This window comes from Heloderma suspectum, chromosome 10 (assembly GCF_057233095.1).
Source record: "Heloderma suspectum isolate Gila_16-S chromosome 10, 16-S_ref, whole genome shotgun sequence".
Classification (NCBI taxonomy): domain Eukaryota; kingdom Metazoa; phylum Chordata; class Lepidosauria; order Squamata; family Helodermatidae; genus Heloderma; species Heloderma suspectum.
Window position 1 is genome coordinate 1238321 of NC_139467.1, and position 26843 is coordinate 1265163.

Genomic DNA, 26843 nt, shown 5'->3' on the forward strand with positions numbered 1-26843 from the left:
TTATAGGCCCCTTCCAACCCTACTATTCTATAATTATATGTAGGCCTCAGGGCTAGTAGCCATTGGCAGACAGACGTTCCTCCTCTTCCTCTGTAAACGTGTCTAAATCCCTTTAAAAGCCATCTCTTCTAGCATGTGTCATTAGATCTCCCTGCAGTGAGTGCTGTAGGTCACGTGTGGTGTGAAGGACTTCCTTTGATCCATCTTGGATTTGATTTTTCACCAGCTTAGACCCCAGCTGCGTATATGTGAAGCTTGGAATGTTTTTGCCCCAGTTTGCATCACTTTATGCTTAATGTCTTTAAACCACATTTGCCATTTTGTCCCCTGGTTTGAAGAGATCTTTTTGGAGCTCTGCAGCCATGGAGATTTCACCATCAATAACTGACGCCGTCCACACACTTGGCTCCCTCATTGCTCACCCCCTGGGCTCCAAATCATGTATGAAAGCACCAATCCCAACAGAGATCTGTATATGTGGGGGTGGGGGGCTTCTTGCCCCCTTACATGGTGAGAACTGTCAGGGCACTAGGTAGAACCATTTTTGCACAGATTCTGGGATGCATTTAGGCTGCATACCTGGACCTTCGAAACCCATGAATCTGGCAGTGCAGTTACACTCCATTTGGCTGCTCATAACCCTCTTTCGCAGTGCTGACAGTCCTAGCACAGCTACCATTTGAAACCATTACAAGGGAGTCAGATGATCCATCTGGCTGCTTCTCTTCAGCCTCAGTAGCCAAAGGCGCTTTGCAACAGGCTGTTTTGTTGCCTGAGCCAGAAGGCAGAAAGCAGCTTGTTTGCTTTGAAAATGTAGAAGGCTGACTGGTGGCATCCCTTAGTTCAGGGGTGGGGAATGTGGGGGCAACCAGATGTCCTTGGACCCCAACTCTCATCAGCCCCAGCCAGCATGGCCCATGATCAGAGTTGATGGGAGCTGCAGTCCAACACCACCTGGAAGGACACAGGTTCCACACACCTGGCTTACCCCCCCTTTTCACTTCCTTTTTTGATGCTCCTATCTAGCAACCTGGTTAGTATTTAGAACTGGGCATGGATGTATGATATGCAGAGATGTTAATTTTCTGTCATGTGTATGGTATCACGGGTACATAACCTAGCATTACAGAAGCTTTTCTGATGGGCTTGTCAGTAAGGAGCCCCTGCGCACCTGCCATGGAATCCCTGCGCATTGCGGAGGATTCCAGGAGGCATTGAAGGAGGCACTCTTCAGGCTGTGAGAGGGCCTGGCCTGGCCTCTTGGTCCTTGCATTACCTGAAAGGGAAAGGCAGGGCAGGGCTGCCTTGCGTGTGGCATGGCCTGCTTTCTTTTTACTTGGCACACCATGCTCCACTGATGTGCTTTCACATACAAGGCTCTAGTGCAGACTCAGAATCTCTTCATTAGTTAGTGCATTGCTTCTTTGTGCTAAATGATCCTGAGACTGCACTCTTGCTTCGGAACAGCAGAAGATGGGTTTGGCTGGATCAGATTCAAGTCCATCCATACCAACATTCTTTGCCCAGCAACCAGCAGGTACAGGTTGCCCACCGGTGAACTGGCACATTTTTGCCAAGGACTCCTTGGAGCCCTCTTTGAAAAACAGCATGCTAGATGGAGGAAGTCGATCTGCAAGAACTGCTGTGGGGAGTGGTCCTCGACCAGAGGGGCAAGCTGGAGGTGGCAGGGCGGCCTGATCCACATCAGGTTGCAAGAAAGAGATGCCACTTTGGAACATTCCTTTGAGTAAAGGGATCCCTACTGCAATTAAAACAAGCGGAACATATCAGGGGTAAATGTTCTAGCCAAGTTCGTAGAATCATAGAATAGTAGGGTTGGAAGGGGCCTACAAGACCATTGAGTCCAACCCCCTGCTCAGTGCAGGAATCCAAGTCAGAGCATCCCTGACAGATGGCTGTCCAGCCTCGTCTTGAATGCCTCCAGCGTGGGAGAGCCCACCGCCTCCCTAGGTCATGGGTCCCATTGTCATATTGCTCTAACAGTCAGGAAGTTTCTCCTGATGTTCAGCCGGAATCTGGCTTCCTGTCACTTGAGCCCATTATTGCGTGTCCTGCACTCCGGGATGATTGAGAAGAGATCCTGGCCTTCCTCTCTGTGACAACCTTTCAAGTTGGTGAAGAGCGCTATCATATCTCCCCTCAGTCTTCTCTTCTCCAGGCTAAACATGCCCAGTTCTTTCAGTGTCTCCTCACAGGGCTTTGTTTCCAGTCCCCTGATCATCTTTGTTGCCCTCCTCTGAACCCTCTCCAGCTTGTCTGCATCCTTCTTAAAAGTGTGATGCCTAGAACTGGACACAGTACTCCAGATGAGGCCTCCAAATCATTAATAAAAATGTTGAAGAGCACTGGGCCCAGGACTGAACCCTGCGGTACCCCGCTCGTTACCTCTCCCCAGTTTGAGACGATCCCATTGATAAGCAGTCTTTGAGTCCGATTCTGTAGTCAACTGTGGATCCACCTGATAGTTGTTTCATCTACAAAAAGCTTAGAGATGACCTGAAAAGAAAAAAACACACATATAGGAGGATGGAATGAAGGCCAAGCTACAAAGGAAGAGTACAGGCAGGTAGCACAGAATTGCAGGGATGGCGTCAGGAAGGCTAAAGCTGAGAACGAGCTGAGGTTAGCAAGGGATGCTAAAAGCAACAAAAAGGCTTTCTTCAGATATGTGCATAGTAAAAGACAGAGGAAAGAAATGGTGGTTCACCTATTAAATAAGGATGGCAAAATGAAAACAGAAGACAAGGAAAAGGCAGAAGTGCTCAAGTCCTACTTTGGCTCAGACTTCTCCCAAAAGAGGGTCTATGACCCCCACTCCCATCCCAGCGTAGACGAAGTACAGGCTGAAGGGGCGGGATTGCAGCTTGAGATCGACAGGCATACGTTCAAGGAACACCTAATTACTTTGAATGAGTTCAAATCTCCAGGGCCAGATGAACTGCATCCTAGAGTCATAAAGGAACTGGCAGAAGAACTCTCAGAACCGCTGTCTATTCTCTTTGAGAAATCATGGAGGACGGGGGAAGTGCCAGATGACTGGAGGAGTGCTAATGTTGTCCCTATCAAAGAGGGCAAAAAGGAGGAACCTTGGAGCTACACACCAGTCAGTCTGACATCAATCCCTGGGAAAATTCTGGAGCAGATTCTAAAGCAATCCATCTGTGAGCACCTTGAAAACAATGCAGTGATTACTCGAAGCCAACATGGATTTGTCAAGAACAAGTCTTGCCAGACGAATCTGATCTCATTTTTTTATCAGGTAACCTCCCATGCAGACTGTGGGAATGCTGTAGACATCATATACCTCGACTTCAGCAAAGCTTTCGACAAAGTGCCCCATGATATCCTAGCTCAAAGTGGGCTAGATGAAACAACGATGAGGTGGATCTACAGTTGGCTACAGGATTGGACTCAAAGAGTGCTTATCAATGGGATCTTCTCCAGCTGGGGAGTGGTAATGAGTGGGGCACCGCAGGGCTCAGTCCTGGGCCCAGTGCTCTTCAACATTTTTATGAATGACTTGGAGGAGGAGGTGCAGGGAATGCTGATCAAATTTGCAGATGACACAAAATTGGGTGGGATAGCTAAGACTTTGGAAGACAGAAACAAAATTCAAAGTGATCTGGATAGACTGGAGCACTGGGCAGAAAACAACAGCATGACATTGAATGGGGATAAATGCCAAGTTCTGCACCTAGGAAAAAGAAACCAAATGCACAGTTACAAGATGGGGGATACGTGGCTCAACAACACTACAAGCGAGAAGGATCTTGAAATTGTTGTCAATCACAAGCTGAGTATGAGCCAACAATGTGATGTGGCTGCAAAAAAGGCCAATGCTCTTTTGGGCTGCATTCATAGAAGCATAGCTTCCAAATCCCAGGAAGTACTAGTTCCCCTCTACTCAGCACTGCTTAGGCCTCATCTGGAGTACTGTGTCCAGTTCTGGGTGCCACACTTTAAGAAGGATGCAGAAAAACTGGAGGGGGTTCAGAGGAGGGCAACAAAGATGATCAGAGGACTGGAAACAAAGCCCTATGAAGAGAGACTGAAAGAACTGGGCATGTTTAGCCTTGAGAAGAGAAGACTGAGGGGAGATAGGATAGCGCTCTTCAAGTACTTGAAAGGTTGCCACAGAGAGGAAGGCCAGGATCTCTTCTCCATCATCCCAGAGTGCAGGACACAGAATCATGGGCTCAAGCGACAGGAAGTGAGATTCCGGCTGAACATCAGGAAAAACTTCCTGTTAGAGCAATATGACAATGGAACCCATGGCCTAGGGAGGTGGTGGGCTCTCCCACACTGGAGGCATTCAAGACGAGGCTGGACAGCCACCTGTCAGGGATGCTCTGACTTGGATTCCTGCACTGAGCAGGGGGTTGGACTCGATGGCCTTGTAGGCCCCCTCCAACCCTACTATTGTAGGATTCTATGATCATTCTGTCACCCGATTTGACTAATGTATTGCCCAACAACAGGTTTGCACCCCATGAAGAGGGTAGTGGGGACAGCAGCACCATGCCCTGATGGGCCCTGTCATGAGTTTCCCTTCCTGAGTACGTCTGTTGCCTTCATTTTGTGATTCAGGGTGGAGGGATGCTTGTGGCTTGTACATCATGAAACGAGGGTCAGGCATATGGGCAGTGCAGAGAGTTGCCCAAAGCGCCCCCCACAATCCGCCTCCCCCACACCACATGAAGTAGCCAAGTGCCGTACCCACTACCAGCAAAGCAAGGGCTAACCATCTCTTTACATCCATAAGTATTTTCTTGTTATTATTTCAAATTTGGTTGCATATAAAATTTCACAATTACAACATGGTTGTTAGAAAACCATAGCCCTCTCCCTGCTTGGTGTGGCACTGGGACCGAGAGCATGGGACCCCCACCCCTTTGGCGTGGCTCTGGCACAAAGGCAAAGACGCCCCCCGCACGCACACACCAATTGGTCTTAGCTGTTGGTTGTAGCAAAACACTCACTCTGGAAGAACAGGGTGGGGATGGGGTGGCTTGTGTTGTTGTATTAAAAAAAGAATCCTGGACCTCGGCACCTTCCAAAAGCCTGGGCTGTTTCCGCCCCTGCCACATCCGCATGGGCAGTGGAAGTGAAGGTGTGTGGGCGCATTCCAGGACGAGAGAAACATCCCTGCAGACTGGACTGCTGGGGGTCATTTCTGTACCGCCCTCCCCTGAGAATCGGACTGGGGGCAGGGGGACACTCTGGCCAAGGCTGAAAGCAGTGAAAATTATTTCTCTTCCTCTCCTTCCCCACCTGCAGCTCCAGTTTGCCAGAAAAGTAGCAGAAATTTGGCAAGGAACAAATCCCAGGAGAACTGCTCCCCCAGCCTCCCTCTCTTCCTGCTGGCTTTGTATGTTCCCCCTCCCCTGGCCAAATGCGTGGCTCCAGTGGCTCTGAAGGGTGCGCTGTTCCAGGGCCAAGTTCCACTGGATAGCTCGGTAGAGCACTGAACTAAGAGGCCTGCCTGAGGCGCCCTCACCCTGGAACCTGCTTTGAGCCGGGCCATTTTGCATGTTCCGGAGAGGGAGCAGCATATTAAGGCTGGGGGTGTACAAGGAAGCTCATTCCAGCTAGAAGCCCCCCCCCCCCGCCCCATGTATCAAGGGCATCTCAGGCTACAGCAGCATTCCAAGGAAGTGCTGTAGGCTGCCGGGGGTGGGGGGAGCTGCAGGAGGGGGCAGACTTGGCAAGGGGCCTCAGGAGCTGGCCTCCAGGATGCCCACTTCAGGACTGGGGCTGGCAGTGGGAAGGCTGCCCTGATGGGAGGGGTGCGCGTGTGTGTGGCTGGTGTCAAATTTGATCAAGACAGCTGTGCTGGGAAGAAGGCTTCCTGCCCCCCCCGTGCCAGCCTCTGTGGCACTGGCAGCTTCCTGGGCAGGAGCTGGGACCTCCTGTTGTGCTTGCTGGTGTTTGCAGGTGACGGGCGCAAAGGCCCGGCCCCCGGCCTCCCCGCCCACCAGGGCCCACTCCAGAGGTGCAGGCAGGACAGAGGGAGGTGGCAGCGCATCTCCTGGGAAGGCTCGTCTTGGCAGCCTCGCACATTACCACAGAGGCTGGCGCAGAGCTGTCCGGTCCCGCCAAAGGGCCACAATCCCAGCAGGCTCCTGACGGGGCCGCACCAGGTGGGCAAACCCAGAGTCCCTCCTGGGCCCAGCTGACCCAGGCCAGTCCAGGTGTGTCCAGCCGCCAGTGCTGCACCACCTCCACCTCTCTGTGCTCCGATGGCAGCAGCCAGCCAGAGGATGGGGGAGGGGGGGCTAGATGGTGGTGTAAATGTAGACAAAGATGATGACCAGCAGGTTCAGGACGGTGCCCGCGATGCCCAGCAGGGCCAGGACCCGCTCCTCTCGGTCCTCCTTGGACTCGCGGGGCAGGGCAGGCCCCTTGTCTGCCCCGGCAACACCACGCACCATAGTGACGTTCAGCTTCTCCACCCGCAGCTTCAGGTCAACCTGCTGAGTGGGAAAGAAGAGGGGGGAGGGAGGAGGAGGAGGCTCCATGAGGGCAAGGGAGGTAGCCAAGCCCCCCGAACGGGGCGGGGGAACAATACCTGAAATACCCACGCCAGAAGCTTTGTGCATTTCAAAGCCTACCTTCTTCGGGAATAAAAGAAAATGATACATCGTAATTCAAATTATTCCACCAAGTATCCGGAGAACAGCTGCCCTCGGGGTGTCCGCTCCAGTTGTTTGTGGGTCCTTAAGCAGCAGGTACCAGTGGGGGGCCCTCGGCCCTCCTCAGACTCCTCCCCTCCCCGTTTTGGTGACATCCCTTGAACCTAAGGCAAGTCTCAACCAAGCTATGGTGTGGTACAGAATTGTTAATAATAATAATAATAATAATAATAAGGCAAACCTTTGTAACATCCACAGCTGCAAAAACAAAAGATTTGCTCAGCCTTCATTACAATTCTAACAGACTCTTATGATCAAGGGTTGAGGAGCAGAACCTCCCCAGGGGCTGGGGGACATGAGAGTTAAACTGATGCTGGAAGAAAAAGTAAGTGGACTAGAGCGGCGACTGTCGACCCTCCAGGGAATAAGAGAACACGAAGAGTTCTTGGACAGAATGGGGGAACTACAGCAGCAAAGGGCAGACCAGAAGCTTGAAGAGCAACAGCAAGATGAGGCAGTGGGAAATGCTGAGGTGAGGAAAAATGGAGTAGAGGATACTCCTTGGAAAAGGGTGACAGTTAGGAGAAGAAGAACTAGACGCCACTCTGCACCAGTGGAAGCAGTGGAGCTGTGGAACCGATTCCAGGTACTTGTGGATGAGACTGGAGTTCAGCCTGCAGAGGAAGAATCACAGGGGAACCTGCATGAGAGTGAACAAGAGGCTAAAGGTCAGTCAAACAGAGGCGATGAAACCCAGGCCTACAAGAAGAAGAAGAGAAGAGTGGTAGTAGTGGGAGACTCCTTGCTGCGTGGGATCGAGGCCCAAGTATGTCACGAAGACCCATGGACTCGCCAGGTATGTTGTCTCCCGGGAGGACAGATTAGAGATGTGACTGAAGGGTTGCCTGCACTCATAAAGCCCACTGCCAGGTATCCCTTTCTTCTCAGCCATGTGGGAACAAATGATACCGCCAAGTGGAGCTACAAAGAGATCACGTCAGACTTTGAAGCTTTGGGAAGGAAACTCAAGAACTTTAGGGCCCAGATAGTTTTCTCATCCATCCTTCCAGTAGTTAGAAGAGGGATAGAAAGGGAACGAAAAATACTCCGGGTGAACGACTGGCTACGAAGGTGGTGCCGACGAGAGAGATTTGGATTCTGGGACCACGGGCTATACTTCCTGGAAGATGGGCTGTTGGCTAGGGATGGGTTGCACCTCACAAAGGAGGGGAAGAATGTGTTTGGCCACAGCATGAAGAACTTCATCAGGAGGGCTTTAAAGTGAATCCTACGGGGGAGATGTAATGTTGGGGGTAACAATGGACGTAGGCGCATGCACTGCAACGGAGAGAACAGCTCTGATAGCGCCCAATAATAGTCTTCAGACACATGTAGGAAGAAAGCCAGACTATGAAGCACATGGTCTGCGATGTCTATATACTAATGCCCAGACTATGGGAAACAAACAGAACGAACTTGAACTCTTAATACAAGAGGGAAATTATGACCTGATAGGTATAACTGAGACTTGGTGGGATGACTCTCATGACTGGCATACAGCAATTGAAGGGTATAATTTGTTCAATAAGAACAGGAGGAACAGAAAGGGAGGTGGGGTTGGACTGTATGTGAAAAAGACATATCTCTGCACAGAAATACAGGAGGAGGAGCTTGGTAGCCCCATCAAGAGTATCTGGGTTGAAATAAATGGAGCAAAGAATAAAAGGAAACTGGTGGTTGGAGTCTACTACCGGCCACCCAATCAAGGAGAAGACAAGGATGAAACTTTGGAAAAGCAAATAGCCAATGTTTTAAGGAAGCATGATGTAGTAGTAATGGGGGACTTCAATTTCCCCGATATTTGTTGGGAGACACATTCTGCAAAACATGGCCCCTCCAGGAAATTCCTGACTTGTGTGGCGGATAACATCCTCCTACAGAAAGTAGAGGAAGCAACTAGAGGATCGGCTATCCTTGACTTGATCCCAACCAACAGAGATGACTTAGTGGATCAAGTAGCAGTTACAGGAACTCTGGGGGAAAGCGACCATGTTGCACTTGAGTTCTTGGTTCTAAGGGAAGCAAAAGCCGAGTGTAGTCAAATGCGTACCCTGAATTTTAGGAAAGCTGATTTTAATAAACTCAGAACAATGATCAGCAAGGTCCCATGGCAAGTGATGCTAACGAGAAAAGGAGTCCAAAATGGGTGGGAGCTTTTAAAAAAAGAAATTCTCAAGGCACAATCACAAACAATTCCAAGAAGAAGAAAAGGTGGAAGACAACAGAAGAAGCCAATGTGGCTTCACAAAAAGCTTAGGGATGATGTGAAAACAAAAAAGGACACATATAGGAAGTGGAAAGAAGGCCAAGTAACAAAGGAAGAGTACAGGCAGATGGCACAGAATTGCAGGAATGGCGTCAGGAAGGCTAAAGGTGAGAATGAGCTGAGGTTAGCAAGGGATGCTAAAAACAACAAAAAGGCTTTCTTCAGCTACATGCATAGTAAAAGGCAGAGGAAAGAAATGGTGGTTCAGCTATTAAATAAAGATGGCAAAATGATAACAGATGACAAAGAAAAGGCAGAGGTGCTCAATTCCTACTTTGGCTCAGTCTTCTCCCAAAAGAGGGTCTATGACCCCCCTGGCAAAGGTGACGTACAGGCTGAAGGGGCGGGATTGCAGCTTGAGATCGATAGGCAAGATCGATATGGTCAAGGAACACCTAATTACTCTGAATGAGTTCAAATCTCCAGGGCCAGATGAACTGCATCTGAGAGTAAGAAAGGAACTGGCAGAAGAACTCTCAGAACCGCTGTCTATTCTCTCTGAGAAATCATGGAGGACGGGGGAAGTGCCAGATGACTGGAGGAGGGCTAACGTTGTCCCTATCTTCAAAAAGGGCAAAAAGGAGGAACCTGGGAACTACAGACCAGTCAGTCTGACATCAATCCCTGGGAAAAGTCTGGAGCAGATGATCAAGCAATCCATCTGGAAGCACCTTGACAACAATGCCGTGATTACTCAAAGCCAACATGGATTTGTCAAAAACAAGTCCTGCCAGATGAATCTGATCTCATTTTTTCATCAAGTAACCTCCCTTGTAGACGGTGGGAATGCTGTGGACATCATATACCTCGACTTCAGCAAAGCTTTCGGCAAAGTGCCCCATGATATCCTGATGAGCAAACTAGCTCAAAGTGGGCTAGATGAAACAACGATCCGGTGGATCCACAGTTGGCTACAGAATCGGACTCAAAGAGTGCTTCTCAATGGGACCTTCTCCAACTGGGGAGAGGTAACGAGTGGGGTACCGCAGGGCTCAGTCCTGGGCCCAGTGCTCTTCAACATTTTTATTCATGACTTGGAGGAGGAGGTGCAGGGAATGCTGATCAAATTTGCAGATGACACCAAATTGGGCGGGATAGCTAAGACTTTGGAAGACAGAGACAAAATTCAAAGTGATCTGGATAGACTGGAGCGCTGGGCAGAAAACAACAGCATGACATTTCATAGGAATAAATGCCAAGTTCTGCACCTAGGAAAAAGAAACCAAATGCACAGTTACAAGATGGGGGATACGTGGCTCAACCACACTACAAGCGAGAAGGATCTTGGAATTGTTGTTGATCACAAGCTGAATATGAGCCAACAATGGGATGTAGCTGCAAAAAAGGCAAATACTATTTTGGGCTGCATTCATAGAAGCATAGCTTCCAAATCCCGGGAAGTACTAGTTCCCCTCTACTCAGCACTGGTTCGGCCTCCTCTGGAGTACTGTGTCCAGTTCTGGGCACCGCACTTGAAGAAGGATGCAGACAAACTGGAGAGGGTTCAGAGGAGGGCAACAAAGATGATCAGGGGACTGGAAACAAAGCCCTATAAGGAGAGACTGAAAGAACTGGGAATGTTTAGCTTGGAGAAGAGAAGACTGAGGGGAGACAGGATAGTGCTCTTCAAGTACTTGAAAGGTTGTCACAGAGAAGAAGGCCAGGATCTCTTCTTGATCATCCCAGAGTGCAGGACACGGAATAATGGGCTCAAGTGACAGGAAGCCAGATTCCGGCTGAACATCAGGAAAAACTTCCTGACTGTAAGAGCAATATGACAATGGAACCAATTACCTGGGGAGGTGGTGGGCTCTCCCACACTGGAGGCCTTCAAGACGAGGCTGGACAGCCATTTCTCAGGGATGCTCTGACTTGGATTCCTGCATTGAGCAGGGGGTTGTACTCAATGGCCTTGTAGGCCCCTTCCAACCCTACTATTCTGTGATTCTATGATTCTGCGTAGCGTGCAAATGCACACCTCCCTGTGGAGATTGGGGATGGTGCTGAAATTGGGCTTACGCTGTGCTCCCACTGGGGCAGAAGCCCCGGCAAACTGGCACTGGGACTCAGTGGAGCCTACTGGCAGCCCTGAGGGCCTTGGCTCATTTTCCAGGCTGGACTGGGCATGGCTATGCATGCACAGAGGCTCCCACAGGGCACCGTGGGCTCCACGATGCTGCCAAGCTTTCGGTGGTCCTGATACACTTGCCGCCACCTGGCTGAGCGGCCGGCTTGTCCTGACCCTGAACCTGGGGGCTGTTCTGGAAGCCAGAATGGCACCTGGATCCAAACCAACCATTTAGACAGAACACTGGGGGGCGGGGGGAGGGAGTGATGCCGCTCAGATGAAGTGAAGCTGGAGCAGAATCCCCAGGACTCTCTCTGAGAGAATCTTGGTTCCTAAATAAACATGTTTGATAAAATATCACTGGCCAGTTTTCCCAAACCTCAGTCCAAGAAGGCTGCCCTTGTTGCCTGTGGCTTTGCCTTCCGCACTGGTGGAGCACAGCACGGGATGCTCATCCAGGGGGAGGCTGCAGTGGTTTTGTAAATGCCCCATCACCCCCAATCCTTCCCTCCCCACCACCCCACCCTATCCCTGCCTGCACCAGCAGTGCCATGGCATCCATCATGCCTTGCCCTGCATGTGTCCTTCCGAGGGCACCGGGGCACCTTCCCGAGAACCCGCAGACCCCCTCCCAGAGCAGCTTTCCTCCTCTCGGCCAGTTAGGGGTGGGGGAGGCTTACCACGCACTGCATCAGGAATGGGAAGAGAGTCCCATGGGCTGCGCTTCGTGTGGGGGCTCTGCAGGCCTTCGGCGGGCTCAGTGGTGGCCGGCCCTGGCTGCTGGGCGCTGGGGAGACAACACAGCAGCTCAATCTCGGACCAAGCCTGCGCTTCACGACGGGGCAGCAGTCAGGAAGGGGGCTCCCACCAGCTGAGCAACAGGCAGGGGTGTGCACGGGGGCGGCCTGAGCGCGCAAAGGGGAGCCAGTGTGTATGGAGCATCTTCTGCCTGGGGCAGAAAGTCATCAGCGCCTACCCCCGACTGGAAGCCGGCCTTGCTATGCACCACTGTGAGAAGGCACGTGCCCCCCGTTACTCCTGCCCCCCTTCTTCTGCTGTATCCCGTGTCCAATTAGATGGCAAGCTCCATGGGGCAGGAACCTGTCCACTTGTACTTTGTAAAGTGCTGTGTACATTGATGAGACATCATCCCCACCACCATTCAGAACCCATCTTTCAATACAAAAGTATACTCAAAGTGGCCCACAGTTAAAAGAACATTAAAAATACAATCAACACTTATCAAAAGCAACAAAACCCAGTTTACAAGGCAGCACCTAACAATGCCTGTTGCTGGAAAAACTCTTTGAGTGCTGAAAGGCAAGTGGCAATGGGGGCCAGGGAACGTCCTCAGGCAGGCAGTGCCAATCTCTTGGCACCACCACAGAAAGGGCCCCATCCCTTGTGCCATACTTCCCACAGCAGGACAAGGGGGGGTGGAAGTGAGGGGGGGCCAAGTATATGAGGAGTGATGGAAGACACACATAAGGGGAAAGTTATGTCTGCAAAGGCCAACTCTACCCCAGGGTATAAGCCTCTGGAACAAACTTTTCTAGTGCAGGGGTATTGCATGCAGGACAGGACCTGTGTGGGCATGGCTGCAATGATGAATTTTAGTGACGGCACAGGTGGCAGCATTTGTGTGTTTAAGGCACATATGTGGCACATCACAATCTGCGGCTGTTCCTATCTGCATGTAGTGTATGTTGCTCGGCCTCAAATAAGTAACAAAGCCGTAGGGCGCCCCCCATGTGTCTTTTGCGAGTCTCCAAAAACTGCTTCACCACACCAGCTTGCTATAGCAAACATTAGTGTACACTTGCTGGCTGTGTAGCAGCAAACAGTTTCCCAATCTTGCCAGCTACCGAAGCTTCTCAGGGCTAAGGCAGGATAAACCCTCTCAACTGCCCACCATGGTTGGTGTCCTGCAGCTGTGGGGCCCGTATATGCTCCCCTTCCCACCCAGCGCATGGCAAACATGAACAGCGAGTGTGCTGAGCTGATTGCGCTGTTTGTGGGAAGGGCTGTTCTCCCTTTGTGCCCGCATGGTGCGCATGTAGGCAAGGAGCTGTGCACGCGTGCGTGTGTGAGACAGTCCCTCGCGTTGTCCACACGTGCAGCTGCTTCCACTACAATATTGCATGCCTTACCCACATGTTCACAGTTATTTCACAAGTTCAACAAAATGTGATGTGCATCTTGCCTATGGACACATCATGGTCTGGATCAAGCAGAAGGATGTGCTCTGTGAATCCACTGATGTGCATCAGAGCCCTGTGCCTCTCTGTGCACTGTTGTCATGTTGCAGGCTGTGTGCTATGACCCAGCCACGTGAAAATCTTGCGTTGTTGCGTCTTGCTGCCCCTGCCAATGGCTGCCATGTACTGCTGCTGCCACCCCCCCCTGCCGCCTCCTGTGCTGCCGTCCCCCCTCCCCATACCTGTGCAGTGGCCTTTTCGGGGGTGTTGCTCTTGCACTCCGCTCGCTCACAGCCACCCATGGCTTTGGTCACCAGTGCCCTCCCCTTGCCGTGTCTCCGAGCACAGCTGGCCTGGAGGGGGAGAGAGGCAGCAGCTGGCACACTAAAGCGGGCGGGCAGGCGTGGGCAACTAGCCTGTCTTGTTGCCTGCTGGCCAGAGCCCCAAAGTTTGTGCCCCATCAAGAGCCCCTCCCCCCGGCTGCAGCAGCTCCCGAGGACATCCACGCAGCCATTATGCCCCATGGAAGCACCTAGAATGGCAGCGACGACACCTCCTCTCCATCGCTGGCAGTGCCACCCGGTGCCCTATCCTGCTTGGCAGCGGGAGGGCGGAAAGGCCAGGTCTGCCCCCTCCAGGCTCCTCACTTACCCCAGCCCTGGCAGGTGGCTCCAGCGAGCACCTCACTGGCTCCTCTGCCTTGTGATGCTTCTTCGGTGCGAACCAGGGGCTCCCCCACCCCCCCATCGCTCCTCGCCAGCTGAGCGCCTGTGCATCGGCCAGAGACAGTTGCTAGGCAACCGCCTCCAGGAGTTACATCCTGCATCATGACCAGCCAGAGATGCCTCCCAGTGGAAGGAGTGGGGGGACCCCCCCCTTAGAGTTGGGGTGGCATCACACTGACGACACCCCACAGCGAGAAACTGGCTCAGGCATCTCTGAGGCAGACACTTCGCCAATCTCGCTGCCATGTTTACAATGCAATGCAACACAGCAGGAGGGGGCGGGGGGGGAGTGGCCCATGGAGATCAGACACCACGTTGGCTTGGGGAAAGGAGAGCTGTTGTGATGCAGGCCCTGCACATCCCCACAGCAGCTTCCTCTGCCCCCCCCCCCGCCCCCGGCAATTAGGCCCAGGGCAGAGGAGGACTCCCACCGGGCATCCACATGGCCAGACCCAAGGGGACCCAATCCCTCCCCCTCCCTGGGGCCCTGGCTGGCACCCCACCCCTCTCTCCCTGCTGCTTGGGGCAGGGCGAAGGCAGCCACAAGAGCCTTCCCTCAGCTGGGCCTGATGCTGGCTGGCCAAGACCGCCTTGGTGTCACAGGCGCCATCAGCATCTCCCTCTCTCCGCCTCGCACTCCCACGCAGCAGCGCTCTCGGCTCCAGCGTGGCCCCCTCCAAGCTGGAGCGTTTCACCCACACACACTCGCCGTCATTCCTACACATGCAGGGACAGGTGGCGATCATTCAGTGGGAAGGGGGAAGCACTCTGTACATGCTCAGAAGCACAGCTCTTTACTATTCTGGTTCTGGGCTAAGTAAAAAACAGGTTCAAGCAGGGGGGCCCACGACTGAAGAGACGGCGGATGGAAGGTTCTAAGACAGCCCAGCTGGCGCCGGATTCTCTGTAGGGCGCTCATGCTCACACGCACGCAGAGGCCCGGAGCGGGCGGCTGGAGAGGCTCCACGGAGAGCACGCAGGACAGAGCAAGTGGCGGGGTCAGATGAGCCGGGTCAGAGCTGCAGGCCGGGCGAGTCCCCGGCTGCCTGCGACCACCAGGGGCTGCCCCCCCCCCCCGGTCCCTGGACAGCGCTGCTTCTGCCAAAATTACCAACGCCTCCGCAGCGGGGAGGGAGGGGCGCCCAGGGGCATGAGCAGGAGCTGAGCCACACAGCACCTCACGGGGGGCGGGGCTGGCTCTTCAGGCCCTGGGGAGACAGGGTCCCCCGCTGGTATCCCTCTGCCAGCTCTAGGGCAGGTTCCACATTCATATGGAACAAAGAGGGGGATGTTGATCTTATGCCCCCCCCAAGGCCCGTTTGACAGGTCTGAGCACCTCTCAAGGCAGGCAGGATTGCAGCCCCCCAGGACGGATCTGAACAGGAGCCAGTGGCTCAGGAGCAGGCTGGTACATGGCCAGAACTAGGGCTCGGGCAGAGACACTAGAAGGGGATTGTCCCCTTTGGGTGAGGGAGCATGAAAGCTCGAGAGGGCCGGGCTGCACCACAGTTCATAAGAAGGTGGACAGAAACAGCCCCTCCTGGGCATGGCCGCCGGATGCAGCAAGCAGGCCAGCCGGCCGGCCTTGGCGCCGAACATGCACCTGCCTTCCAACGCCACGTGTGTCCAGGCACTCACATGAGCCCCACAACCGAGCACAGCTGCTGTGCCCAGCAGGCACCACGGGCAGTTCCGAAAATCTCCCCCAGCCAGAACAGCCCCTCGGCTTCTGAAACTTCTGGTGACTCTGGTGCAAATGGCCAGTGCGAGGTCTCCCTCTCCCCCGCACGGGAGGGAAGGCCATGGGCTGCTTCACAAAGAACAGGGGGCGGAGAGGGCTTCAAGGACAGCCCCCATGCGCAAGGGCCCGGCCCCTGCCGTCTCTCTCACGCCTCTGCGGCACACGCACATATTCGGCGAGCGGGGGTGCACCGCTGGTGCATGCGTGAGCTCATGGAACCAACGCCCGAAGGGGGCGGGCGATGCCCTCTCCTCTCCTAGAGCATGGAAGGCCCCCCTCCCCTGGCAGGCCATGCAACTGGGCCCGGGCTCTCCCAGTGAGCCCTGCTTCCACCCTAGTCTGGGACGACGTCTCTCTGGGAAGGCTTGGAGGTACCGTCGGTTCAGCAAGGAGGCAAAATTGCACACATTGGGGGGGGGGGACTTGAGATAAGTAGCAAGACTCCCCCCTGAATTACCATTCAGGCTAAGAAAGGAAACTGAGGCACAACAGTTTAGGATTTCAAGCTTATTCCAGAAGTTGAAACCCACAACAAAACTGCAGTAGGGCATGAGAGGACTGAAGGTGGGGGCAGCTCTGATCAGCAGCAGCAACACCACCTTAGGCCTTCAGGAACCCAGGAGGGAAGAAAGTTCTCCTGAGAGCCACAAATCTGCTAGGCAGCTACCTTTTCCTAAGCAACTGCCCCCCCACCCTCACACCCCTGCCCCCCACAGGGCCCAGAAAATTTCAGCTTTAAGAGGGCAAGCAACAGCTGCACCACATCCAGCGTTTGCTCACATGCCTCATCTCCACTCCTGCTCCTTTGTGCCCCTGTGGAGCGTTTCTCCCCCTTGATGCTGCTCCACCCCCACCCCCCATCTGGGGCTCCCCCGGGTGTCTGGCTGGAAGCCAGCTCCCCCCCCCAACACTTACTTTCAGCATTCTGTCCCCATCTCATCTTGGCGCTCCACAGGTCTTCAAGTGGGCATGCTTGGAAATTGCACATGCTCAGTTCAGTATACTCAAGCTAAACAGAGCTCTGATCTCTAGGCTTCTGTGACACTGCAGCTCAGCTAATAGCAGCCCAACAGGTGACAACCAGCCCGCACTGTGTGGCCCTTTTCACACAGACAAGCAAAATTGCTGTTACTCCCTTGGCCCAGAAAAGCCCCGTCAGTGTTTTGTGCTTTATCTTGACAGGCCCCGACATCTTCAGCACCGCGTTGGCACTTGAGATTCTTTTCTGAAGACACAGATGGGGCTTCCCCTCTTCTGTCCTAGATTCTCCCTCAGAACCCCACAGACAGTCCAGCAGGTAGCCAGGGGCTTCCTTCCACGTTTATTTATTGCCACTCTCAGACTGACACAAGAAGAAGGGAAACACGTCAGTGCCACAGAGGCCACGGCATCACTGCTCACAAACAGTTTTAGCTTCTCGGTGGGGGGGGGCAGTCCCGCACCAGCAGCCCTCTGCAGAGGAGCTCTCAGCCACGCCCCACGCATGAATGTTGGTGCAGACCAGCAGCTGCCCACACTTCTGCAACCCCCCCCCCCCCGAAAGCATCCAGCACCCTGGGAGACACGAGACCCTGAGAGGTGGGAGGAGGGGGGGGACTCGCAGGGCATGGAAGCGACACAGGAGGACAGCCTGTCAGAGGAAAGGGCCAAGTGGTGTCGCCAGCCGCCCGCAGGGCAAGTCCAACGGCTCTTGCCCGGCCTCAGGCCCTGGGAGCGCAGCATGGGGACCCCCAGCTACTTCACGCTCAGACAGCCACGGCACAGACCTGCATCCAGGCCAGGGCCCAGCTGGCAGCAGGGCCGGCCCCGCAGTCACAAGAGGTGCCGGCCCTTCACCAGGCCCGGACGGGTCAGAAGGAGGGCTCGCTGAGCCGCACCCTGGGCGGGGCCGGCGGGGGGGCAGGCACCAGGGCGCCAGGGCCCCGACCGGGGGCTCTTGGGGCTGCAGTGCTGGTGGAGGGGCTGCTGCGCCGCGCCCCGGCCCCCAGCTGCTGGGAGCGGGCGGTGCCCTGGCCCCCAGGCAGGGCCAGCTCGGAGGAACGGGCCAGCTCCTGGCAGCGCTGGACAAAGTTCCCACCCTGGCGCCACCTGTCCAGGTCCCCGCGCTGCGGACTCTCACGGCTCGGGCGGAGAGGGAGGGCCGGGGAGCCCTTGGCTGGCCTCTCACGGGTGCCGTCCACATCGTGGAGCTGGAGGCTGCTGGGGGAATCACAAGTGGGTCAGAGGTGGCAGCAGGCCGCCATCCTGTCCTCCAGGCAAGGGCCAAGCCCAGGTATGAAGAGCCCGGCGGGGGCGGGGCAGACCACAGCCAGCAACTCCCGGGTCCCTCCCCCTCCTGCCTGGGCTCACCCCCGGGCCTGCCGCCACTCTGGAGTTTCAGCTTTCACAGGGGGCGGGGTCATGGGCCCCCCTAAGACCCCCCCGCGGCCACCGGGCTCTACCTGGTGCTGGCAGCCCTGGCAGTACTCGAGGGGCTGGCAGACCCAGCCAGACTTGTCTCTAGGCCACGGGAGAGCGCCAGGTCACACTGCTCCAATTCCTGGAGAAGCTCCTCTGCCGAGAGGCCGCCACTACCTGTGGGAGGCATGGGGGGCAGAGAGGGAGCACGCTTGTTGGCCAGCAGCCCCTCGGCCACCTTGGGCCAGGAGCAGTTCACAGACCAGGTGGCGCCACGGCCTGGCCTGGGCCAGGCTCAACATTCCTTCCCTGGTCCGGAGAAAGCTGGAAAGGTTCCAGGCCAGACACAGCACTACCCAAGACCGGGGTGGAGAGCGCTCGACTCCAGCTCCCATCAGCCCCAGCCACCATGCTCTATGGTGAAGGATGATGAGAGGTGCAGTCCAAGGACCTCTGCACAGCCCCATATTCCCCCTCAGGGATTGATCAGATCCTTCCTTAGCTGTCAGAGGAAGGGAGCCTGCCTGAGAAAGGCGCTGAGCAACTCTCGTGGTCTGGTGTCCTCCGGCAAGGGCCTACAAGCCAGCCTCAGTCATCGGGAGCTGGGCCCGGCCTGACCAAGGGAGAGCCCCGGGCTGCCCCCAGGGCCGTTCCCCTGCACACCACGCCCCCCTCGTACCCGGTGCTTGGCCCGCCCTCTCCATGGCAGTGGTGAGGTCCCACATCTGGAGGCTGCCGTTGCTGTGGCCAGTGAAGAGGTAGCGGCGTGGGCGGGAGCCGATGCGGCTGGAGCCCTCACACTCCTGCACCATGAAGGCCGTGATGGGAGCGCCGTCCACAGAACACACCTCGCAAATCCTGTGGTGGTGGTGGTGGTGGTGGTGGTGGTGGCGGCGGCGGTGATGATGAAGAAAGGGAGATGCTGGGCTCACAGCTGTGGGGCGCGTGCACCCGCGGGGCTCCCCACAAGGCAGGCTGGTGGAGGGGGAAGCAGAGCAGCGCCCCGGGGCCCAGCACGCATAAGGCCCACCAGGCCTTCTTGCAAGCCCAAAGCAGCAGAAGGCTCCAGTCACGCGACACCCCGAAAGGCCACGCCACTGGAGGCCTCGGGCCACACGCGGGCAGATCAGCTTTCTTAAAAGATGGCCCCGTGGCCAAATGTGGCCAGCCTGCAGAGCGGCAATGCTCCCACCCGGCCCACAGAGTGATGCTGGCTGTGGCGAGGCGGAGCCCCTCCCCAGCGACGGCACACCCACCTCTTGCCTGTGGAGGAGAGCCGCACGTACAGCTTGCTGGCATCTGGCACCACCTTCTGGAGGAACACCTGCTGGTCGTCCCGCTCCCCAAAGGGGCCTGCGGGGGCAGGGAGATTCAGGGGCCTGGCAGGCCCAAGGGGAGACCCCCTCCCGCCCCTCCCCCCACCTACCAATGTCTGTGCCAGCGCTGCAGCCGCCGTGCCCGTCCGCAGGCTCCAGCGCCAAGATCTTGAAGGAGGCGAGTGGGGTGGAGCCCGGCTGCGTGGAGATCATCCCACGGAACCGTGTCACCGTCCACGTGCGGACATGGTTGTTGTCAGCGCAGACTGGGAGGGGGAGGGGAAATTGAGAGCAGCATGGGGCCAGGAGCACTCTGTGTCCAGCCCGCTTGCTGTGGGGCGCCCCCAGGCCCATACCTGAGATGAGGTGCCTCTCGGAGAGCATCACCTTGGTGACTGGGCTGCGGTGGACGGCAAAGGTCTGGAAGAGCTGCGGCCCAGAGCCCACCGTCTCCGGGTGCTGGACGATCACCCGCACCGTTCCCGAACTGGTGCCATAGGCAATCTCAATCCAGTTCCCACTGTTGCCTGTGCAAGGAAGCGGCATTTGCATGCAAGGGCAGCTGTGGGGGGGCAGCGGTGAGGGCAGGCTTTGGGAGAAGCCAGGGCCAAGGAGGGGCGGAGAGCCTCTGGCGGGCAGGGGGAGCAATTCTGGCAGGGCAGGGAGGCCTGGCAGCCTGGGACCCGGGGTGCCTAGCCAGACAGAGCGGGGCAGGGGAGCCTGCCTTCCTGGGTCTGATCCCCACTTCCGAGAAGCAATGGATGGGAGACAGGACACCTGGACTGGCCCCCAAGCTCTGCTTCCCCCCAGCTCTGCAGGGGGAGGATCCCTTACTGCTCTTCGGTGTGAGATAGACACTGAGTGCAGTGATGGCGTCCTCAGAGGGATCGCGGTACAACTCTGTCACCAGGAGGTCGTTGTCCTTCATGCGCAGCGGGAACTTCTGCACGTCTGTTGGGGGGAGAGGGAGGCGCTCAGCTCACTTGGCGGCCTGGCTCACAACCTACTCCGCCAACTCCCCCTTCCACCCCCCTCCCCTGACATGCTGGCTCAGCCCCTGGGCCTCAGCGCCAGGGCAGACCGGCCTGACCTGGAGTCCGCAGGTCCCCTCACGCACCTACATAGTAGATGGAGCCGTTGTTGCACCCCAGGAGCAAGAAGGCGCCGGCTGCGTCGTAGCTGTTTATCGGGACCACGTCCTGAGTCTGTGGAGGAAAAGGCAGAGCTGGGAAGAGCACCTGAGCTGTGGCGGGAGGCTGGGGAGCTGCCCCACACTCCTCTCCCGAAAGCAGGGAAGGAGGCGCCAGAGCGGAGAGCCCACCCCTTGGCACACCCATGGGCCTGGGGAGGAGGGGCTGAGGACACAGCCACAAGGAATTGCTGTTATTCCTCTACGTCATAGGTACTGGGAAGAAAGAACTGTGGGAAGAGGCAGCCTGCCTCGGCCTCCTCCGAGCGGCCCACGATGGGATGCTGCCCAGAAATGGCATCTGGTGCTGAGCTTCCCAACATCAATTCTGATCCTCGGCTCTCTTCTCCCTGTGCTGCCCCCAGCACATCTGGCAGCATCCCCCCTCTCCCTGGGCCTGGTGCTGCCAGCAAGCTCCAATCGCAGAGCAAGCTTCTGGGATCAGATCCCCCCTCCCCAACATATCCACACACAGCTGTGCTGCCCCTGTTCTCCCTCACCCACACCTGCCAGTGCTTGGTGACTGCGTTCCAGACGCCAATCTTGCCCGTGTGGCTGGTGGCAATGAGCTGGCTGCCCACAAAAAACAGACCCTCCACGGGGACTCCCAAGTGGAACACACCTAGCAGGGAGACAGAACATTGGAAGAACATCAGAAGGGCCCCACTGGATCAGACCCAAGGGGCCATCCATTCCAGCGTTCTGTTAACAGTGGCCCCCAGGGAAGATCCCGGCTGGATCAGGCCAAAGCAGGTCCATAAGCAAATGGCGCGTTGTGCGGAGACACCCGTCATGCACCCCTCCCTCCCAACTTCCCCGGTGGCCACTGGTCCCAGGACGCCTCCGGCAGGCAGAAGGCCTGGGGCTGGCTGAGCCTCCCTTGGAGAGCAGGGCCAGTTGCTGAAGCTCCTAGAAATGACATCCCGTGCCCAGGAGCGTGGCGATGCTACGCAGCCCTGCACTAAACTGCCGCCAAGGGCTCTCCAGAACACGCCGCTGGTGCCAGAGTGCTTGGGGCTTTGCTCTCGCCCTGCAGGAGCCTCACGCAGACCCCTCTGGAAGCACAGGGGGTTCTGCTGGGGACCCTGCCAGTCCTCACCAATCTCAGTGCCATTCCCGTCGGGCTGGAGAGCCCAAAGGAGGATCTCGCTGCAGGATGCAGCGGCCACCATTTTATCGCTGTCGCCCAGCGAGCCGCCAAGCACCCGGGCATTCAGTGCCACCCGTTCGATCACCCAGTCCAGCCGGGGGCTACAGAATGCTAGCTGCCAGCCAGACGTCTCCTTCATCCTGCAGAGCAGAGAGACCTGTCAGGCTGTGGGAACCAGCTCTCCAGACCATGCTTTGCTCCCAGAAAGCATCCAGCTGCATCCCCTAACTGGGGAGACCCCACTGGCCACTGACCTGTAGCAGACAAGGAACTGGGCATAGGCCACAGCGATCCAGTTATGATGGCCACAGACAAGGCGCACCACGCCGGGGTCATTGGGAGCTCCTGGGGGAAACAGGCAAACACAGACAGAGGTTCTCAGTAAGGACCCTCTCCAGCCAGGCTGTGACTAGAAATCCTCCTTCCCAAAGCTGAGGCTGAAGGGGCAACATGATTTCCACAGGGCAACTTCCATCCCATCTGGGCCTCCACTTGCTTTGGGATGGTATCTATTAGGAGGTAAGCTTCATATCCCAGGCTACAAAAATGTCCCATTCTCAGCTGGCGTAGAGGTACAGAAACCCTATAATGGTATCCTTCATGCCCCCACCTTGAGGGAGTGTGAAAGTCGCCTGACTAGGCCTTGTAAGTAGTTTGGTTCAGGCAAGGTGCCTGATGGGACTGAGAGAATGTGTATGCGTCTGACCATGAAAAGGTAATTGTAACTGGCTCATTATAAGCAAGAAATTCCTATCCACCAAAGGAGCTCATCCCTGAAGATAAGAAGACAGCTGTGCTGATAAGTGTTGCTGAGCTAAATTAGCTCTTGAGCATGCACATTTATTTCATAGATTTATTAGCTGCCCACGTGGCCAGCTACCCAGCCACTCTAGGCGGCATACAATACAAATAACACAAAATATAACAGATTTACGTGATCAACTAAACAAAACAACACTGCTCTACAAAACCCTAACCCACCCCAAATGCCTGCCTGAACAGCCAGGTTTTCAAAACCCGGCGGAAGCTCATCAAAGAGGGGGCATGGCAGAGGCCACTAGGGAGGGAATTCCAGAGTGGGGGTTACCACAGAAAAGGCCCTCTCCCTAGTCTTCACCAGCCTAGCTCTCCTGGCTGATGGAACAGACAGAAGGCCACCCAAGGCCAATCACACTGAGCGGCATCCCTGGTGTTGCTGGAGGCACTCCTTAAGGTAGACTGTGCCAAAACGATATACGGTTTTAAAGGTCAATAGCAACACCTTAAATTGGGCCCAGAAAACAACTGGTAACCAGTGCAAGTCCTTCAGCACTGCAGTGATGTGGTCTCACTGACGGCTCCCTTTAATCAGGCAGGCTGCCGTGTTCTGCACCAGCTGCAACTTCTGAACCATCTTCAAGGGTAACCCCACATAGAGCGCATTATAGTAGTCTAGGCGAAAGGAGACCAGGGCATGAACTACTGAGGGGAGCAGATGGTTAGGGAGAGAGGGGTGCAGTCACTATATCAGATGGAGTTGGTACAGTGCTGCCCAGCTCACAACTGACACCTGGGCCTCCGTGGGCTGGGAGTCTAAAATGATGCAGCTGCACCCCATTCAACACCAGGTCAACATTCCCCAACCTCTCCTTGTCTCCCACCAAAAGTACTTCGGTTTTGTCGGGGCTCAGTTCCAGCTAATTCCTTCCCATCCAGCCGCTCACCGACTCCAGATACTTGGACAGGGTTTCTACAGCCAACCTTGGCGATGATTTAAATGAGAGGTAGAGTTACGTGTCATCCGCATATTGGTGACGCTGCACAGTGCATTTTCTTTGTTCTCTACCAGTCTGTATAAATGCATTCTGTTCCTTGTATTTGGAGAGACCCCGGTTCCGCTGACTCTCCACAGCCGTGTCTGTGCTTTAATAAATTCCTGACTGTTCAACCTAACCTGCCTTGGATATTTCCTTAACAGGTGAGATATCCAAATGTCTTGCTTCTTCAGCAACCAGATGATCTTGGACTCGCTCAAGCAGACGGTGCTATCGTTGCAGTACTTCTGCAACACACAGAGTGGAACTGGAAAACGCGCCGCCCACGGGGACCAAGGGCTGCTATCGGCAACCTCGCTCCCGTTACTGCTTGAGCACGCTCGGCCAGTACGACTCCTCCGCGGGTTCCAGGCTCACACACGCGCCTTCCTGCGCCCAGGCGCGCGCCCTGTCCCACGGGGCACGTACCTGCTGCTGAGCCCCTCTCCTCCAGCAGGCGCCCCAGAAGCCCGGCATTTCCAAGGTGGGGGGGCATGGTGTTGCTCCGGCGCACAAGGGCCCGCTCCACGAGGTGTCCTGGCCGGACAGCCAAACGTGCCCCTGTGACACTGTGGCGGTTCCACCGCTTGGCAGGGAACACTGTGGGGGAGAGGAAGGCAGGCAGCTGGTTGAGCAAGGGGCGACTGGGCAGCAGCCACAGTCCCAAGCACCTGTGCTGCCGCCCCCGCCCAGATCACAGGCGCAGCAGAGTCAGCTCCCTTCCCACCTTCTGCCTGCCGCCTACCTGGTGCTGGCAGGTAACCGTTGAACAAGACACTCCCACAAGATGATTGTTCCAGCTCCTGCTGCAACTGCAGGTGGCGTACTAGGCAGAATGAGACCAAGGCAAGGGATCAGCCACCCAAGGACCAAGCAAAGGCATTCACACAGCCTGGCTGCAAACCAGAGTGCAGCATTGGGCTGAGAGTCCAAGGTGGGCTGAGACAGGGAGCAGTCCCAGAGCACCGAGGCACCATGAGCCATGGCACCTCTCCCCTCATCCCAGACTTTGCACTCCTGCCCTGGCAAGTCTGATCCCCCAACATACCGAGTGGAGTGATCCCGTAGAACTGCGCTTCATGCAGCAGCAACGAAATGTTGGTCCTCCTGAGGGCACAAAATGGGAGGTGTTAGGGAGCTTTTCCCAGATTGCTATTACACTAGCAGCTACAAAAAGGCAAGAAGACAGCTGAGGGACAGAGGCTGGAGTTACAGTCCTCCCATCCATCCCTGGGGAAACATCCTTCCCTAGCCTCAAGCCTAGAGGGAGACTGCTTGGATCCTCATATCACACCTGATGTCGAGCTCTTTTGTTCGGAGAAAATTTAGGATGGGGGTAAAGACATCAGGATCCCGATCAATGAAGATCTAGGTAGAAAGAAAAAGGGTTGTGTTTAGGGAGTGTGCCTACAACACCCTCCCTACCCTCAGCCTGGCTTCTGGAAGCCAAGCAGGTAAGACAGAAAAGAAGAAAAGGACCTCAGCCACTCACAGCGCCCGTTTCATCCTTCAAGGTGGAGATCCGGCCGCTGAGGAGGCTGCAAGTCAGACAAAGGGAAGTGAGCTTCCAGAGCTGCTGCTGCTGAGTCAGGTAACTGAGGCTGGCCAGGGGGCTAAGGGAAGTGCTGCTGTGCGTTACTTACCTTTGAATTATGTTGTTTCTAGGTCAAAACAGGGGCGGGGTACGTAAAAGAACTCACGGAGACGCTAAGAACACAAGGGCCCTGCCGGGTCAGACCAAGGGTCCATCTAGTCCAGCACTCTGTTCACACAGGGGCCGACCAGCTGCGGCTTGAAAGGCGGCCCAACTCGCCTAGCGGCACGGGAGCTTCCCCGCCTCCCTTCCAAAGCACACACGGGCTGCTTCCCAGCTCAGCTGCACAGCCTCCCACCTCCCCGTAAAAACGCACCGTGGAAATTGGCCCATGTCTCTGGAGAAGCGGGGCCCCCACAGCTGAAGGGGGAGCTGCCGGCGGGCACCCCGCGCCCACGCTTTGTCCCGAGGCCGAGGGACGCAGCGCGCCGCCTTAAACTGAGCCAGCACAACGCTGCCTGCACGGACGGGCAGCAGGGGCCCGAGGGCTGCGGCGAGGTTCCTCCCGGGGCCCTTTCCCGGAAGCGCGCGGGCGTCGCGCCGGGGGCCTCCCGCACGCGAGGCAGGGCTCTCCCGCGCAGCCTCGGCCCCAGGCCGCCCTCGGGCCTGGCCAGCAGCGGCCGGACGATGAGGCGGGCCGCGCGGCCCCCGCCCACCTTCGACCCCGGTTCCCCGGAAGCCCCGCCGGCCCCTCCCCTCCCCTCCCCTCCCCTCCCCTCCGGAGGCACCTGGAGAAAAAGGAGTCCGGGATCCAGGTGAGGGTCTGTCGGGCGGTGCTGAACCTGCAAGAGAAGGCGGTGAGCTCGGGCCGGGCCGGGCCGCTCGCGCCCTCCGCCCGGGCGCCCCCGCGGAAGCGCAGGCTGCGAGCGCCTCGGGGCAGCAGCCCGGGCGGGCGCCGCGCCCACAGCAACGCCGATGCGCGGCGCCGCCCCGGGCCGTGGCCAGGGCGGCCCACGGAGGCGCCGGGGCCACTCGCCTTCGGCCGCCCACGTTGAGCCGGACGAGCTCCGCCGCCGCCGCCGCCATCGCCCGGCGCAGCCCCAGCCGCCCGGCTGGTTTCCGCGTCCCGGCCCTCGCGTAGCTCCGCCTCCGCGGCGACGCCATTGGACACGGCCTATTAGAGTCCCTGCCCCATTGGCCGTAGGCGATATAGCCCCGCCCTCCCGGGAACCAACAGGCCGAGGCGCCCCCTCGCCGACTCGCGGGCGTCCGGCGGCGTGGACATTCCGACCCGCCGGCTTTAGAGCGGCTCCCCCGCTGCTCTGCGATTGGGTGAAGCTCCTCAGGGCGGTGCCAAGTTGCGAAAATAAGCCGCGAGGGCCCGCCTATTCCGCCTCGCTATTCGCTGCTGCGCCCCCTTTCCTCCCGCCGATTGGCTGCGGCGCACAAACGCCCGCCTGCTCCGCGTCTCCATTGGCTACGTCTTAGCCGAGCGGAGGCAGCCGACCGTTAGGGTCCTTGAGTGGGCCGGCGCCCCGGAGAGCTCGCGAGAGCCGCGCCGCGCCGCGCCGGCCCGTCGTGTGTCGCGCTGCTGCCGCCTGGCGCTCGCCGGGGCCGGCGCGCCCGACGGGGCCGGGCCCCGCGCTCCAGCACGCCTGGGGGGCCCCGGGGCTGTCGCGTGCCCCAGGGCCCGTCGTCGCCAGCCGGTGGCCAGCCGCCAGGGGCGGTGGGGGCTGCGGCCCACCTGGAGGGC

General features: G+C 56.8%; 2 protein-coding genes across 14 annotated transcripts; both read right to left on the minus strand.

The window, feature by feature from the left end:
• Positions 1–4772: 4772 nt before the first annotated feature.
• Positions 4773–16786, minus strand: LOC146337392 (uncharacterized). 3 transcript variants are annotated; one of them, XR_014784952.1, is made up of 3 exons: positions 13488–13799; positions 11728–11834; positions 4773–6494 (listed from the first exon to the last, which is right to left on the minus strand). XR_014784952.1 is itself a non-coding variant. In XM_084814484.1 (3 exons), exons 1-3 carry the CDS (start codon positions 16697–16699, stop codon positions 6297–6299), a joined length of 378 nt encoding a protein of 125 aa, XP_084670610.1. In that variant the 5' UTR covers positions 16700–16786; the 3' UTR covers positions 4773–6296. The 3 variants fall into 3 exon arrangements, 2 of the variants coding, with proteins under 2 accessions (XP_084670610.1, XP_084670611.1); XM_084814484.1 differs by lacking the exon at positions 13488–13799 and adding an exon at positions 16627–16786; XM_084814485.1 differs by lacking the exon at positions 13488–13799 and adding an exon at positions 16627–16786 and having other exon boundaries at positions 6203–6491.
• A 229-nt stretch (positions 16787–17015) lies between these two features.
• SHKBP1 (SH3KBP1 binding protein 1) lies at positions 17016–26408 on the minus strand. 11 transcript variants are annotated; one of them, XM_084814482.1, is made up of 18 exons: positions 26127–26408; positions 25879–25932; positions 25049–25094; positions 24851–24924; positions 24605–24663; positions 24302–24382; positions 23986–24156; positions 22018–22108; positions 21713–21903; positions 21120–21235; positions 20542–20629; positions 20259–20375; positions 19781–19951; positions 19535–19690; positions 19365–19461; positions 18788–18966; positions 18153–18285; positions 17016–17907 (listed from the first exon to the last, which is right to left on the minus strand). In XM_084814482.1, exons 1-18 carry the CDS (start codon positions 26252–26254, stop codon positions 17562–17564), a joined length of 2298 nt encoding a protein of 765 aa, XP_084670608.1. In that variant the 5' UTR covers positions 26255–26408; the 3' UTR covers positions 17016–17561. The 11 variants fall into 11 exon arrangements, with proteins under 11 accessions (XP_084670608.1, XP_084670607.1, XP_084670602.1 ...); XM_084814481.1 differs by having other exon boundaries at positions 17016–17910; XM_084814476.1 differs by having other exon boundaries at positions 17016–17910; positions 19535–19951.
• Positions 26409–26843: the final 435 nt, after the last annotated feature.

Bases quoted from the DNA above. Each gene is read 5' to 3' on its own strand.
- LOC146337392 (XM_084814484.1), bottom strand. From the start codon at position 16,699: ATGTGCAATTTCCAAGCATGCCCACTTGAAGACCTGTGGAGCGCCAAG. The intron at 11,835-16,626 runs GTAAGTGTTGGG...TTGTCTCCCCAG, and splicing joins ATGGGGACAGAATGCTGAAA to CGCCCAGCAGCCAGGGCCGG. The intron at 6,495-11,727 runs GTAAGCCTCCCC...TTTCCCACTCAG, and splicing joins CATTCCTGATGCAGTGCGTG to CAGGTTGACCTGAAGCTGCG.
- SHKBP1 (XM_084814475.1), bottom strand. From the start codon at position 26,254: ATGGCGTCGCCGCGGAGGCGGAGCTACGCGAGGGCCGGGACGCGGAAA. The intron at 24,383-24,604 runs GTATGTTGGGGG...CATTCTGCCTAG, and splicing joins CTACGGGATCACTCCACTCG to TACGCCACCTGCAGTTGCAG. The intron at 21,904-22,017 runs GTCAGTGGCCAG...TCTGCTCTGCAG, and splicing joins CAGTTCCTTGTCTGCTACAG to GATGAAGGAGACGTCTGGCT.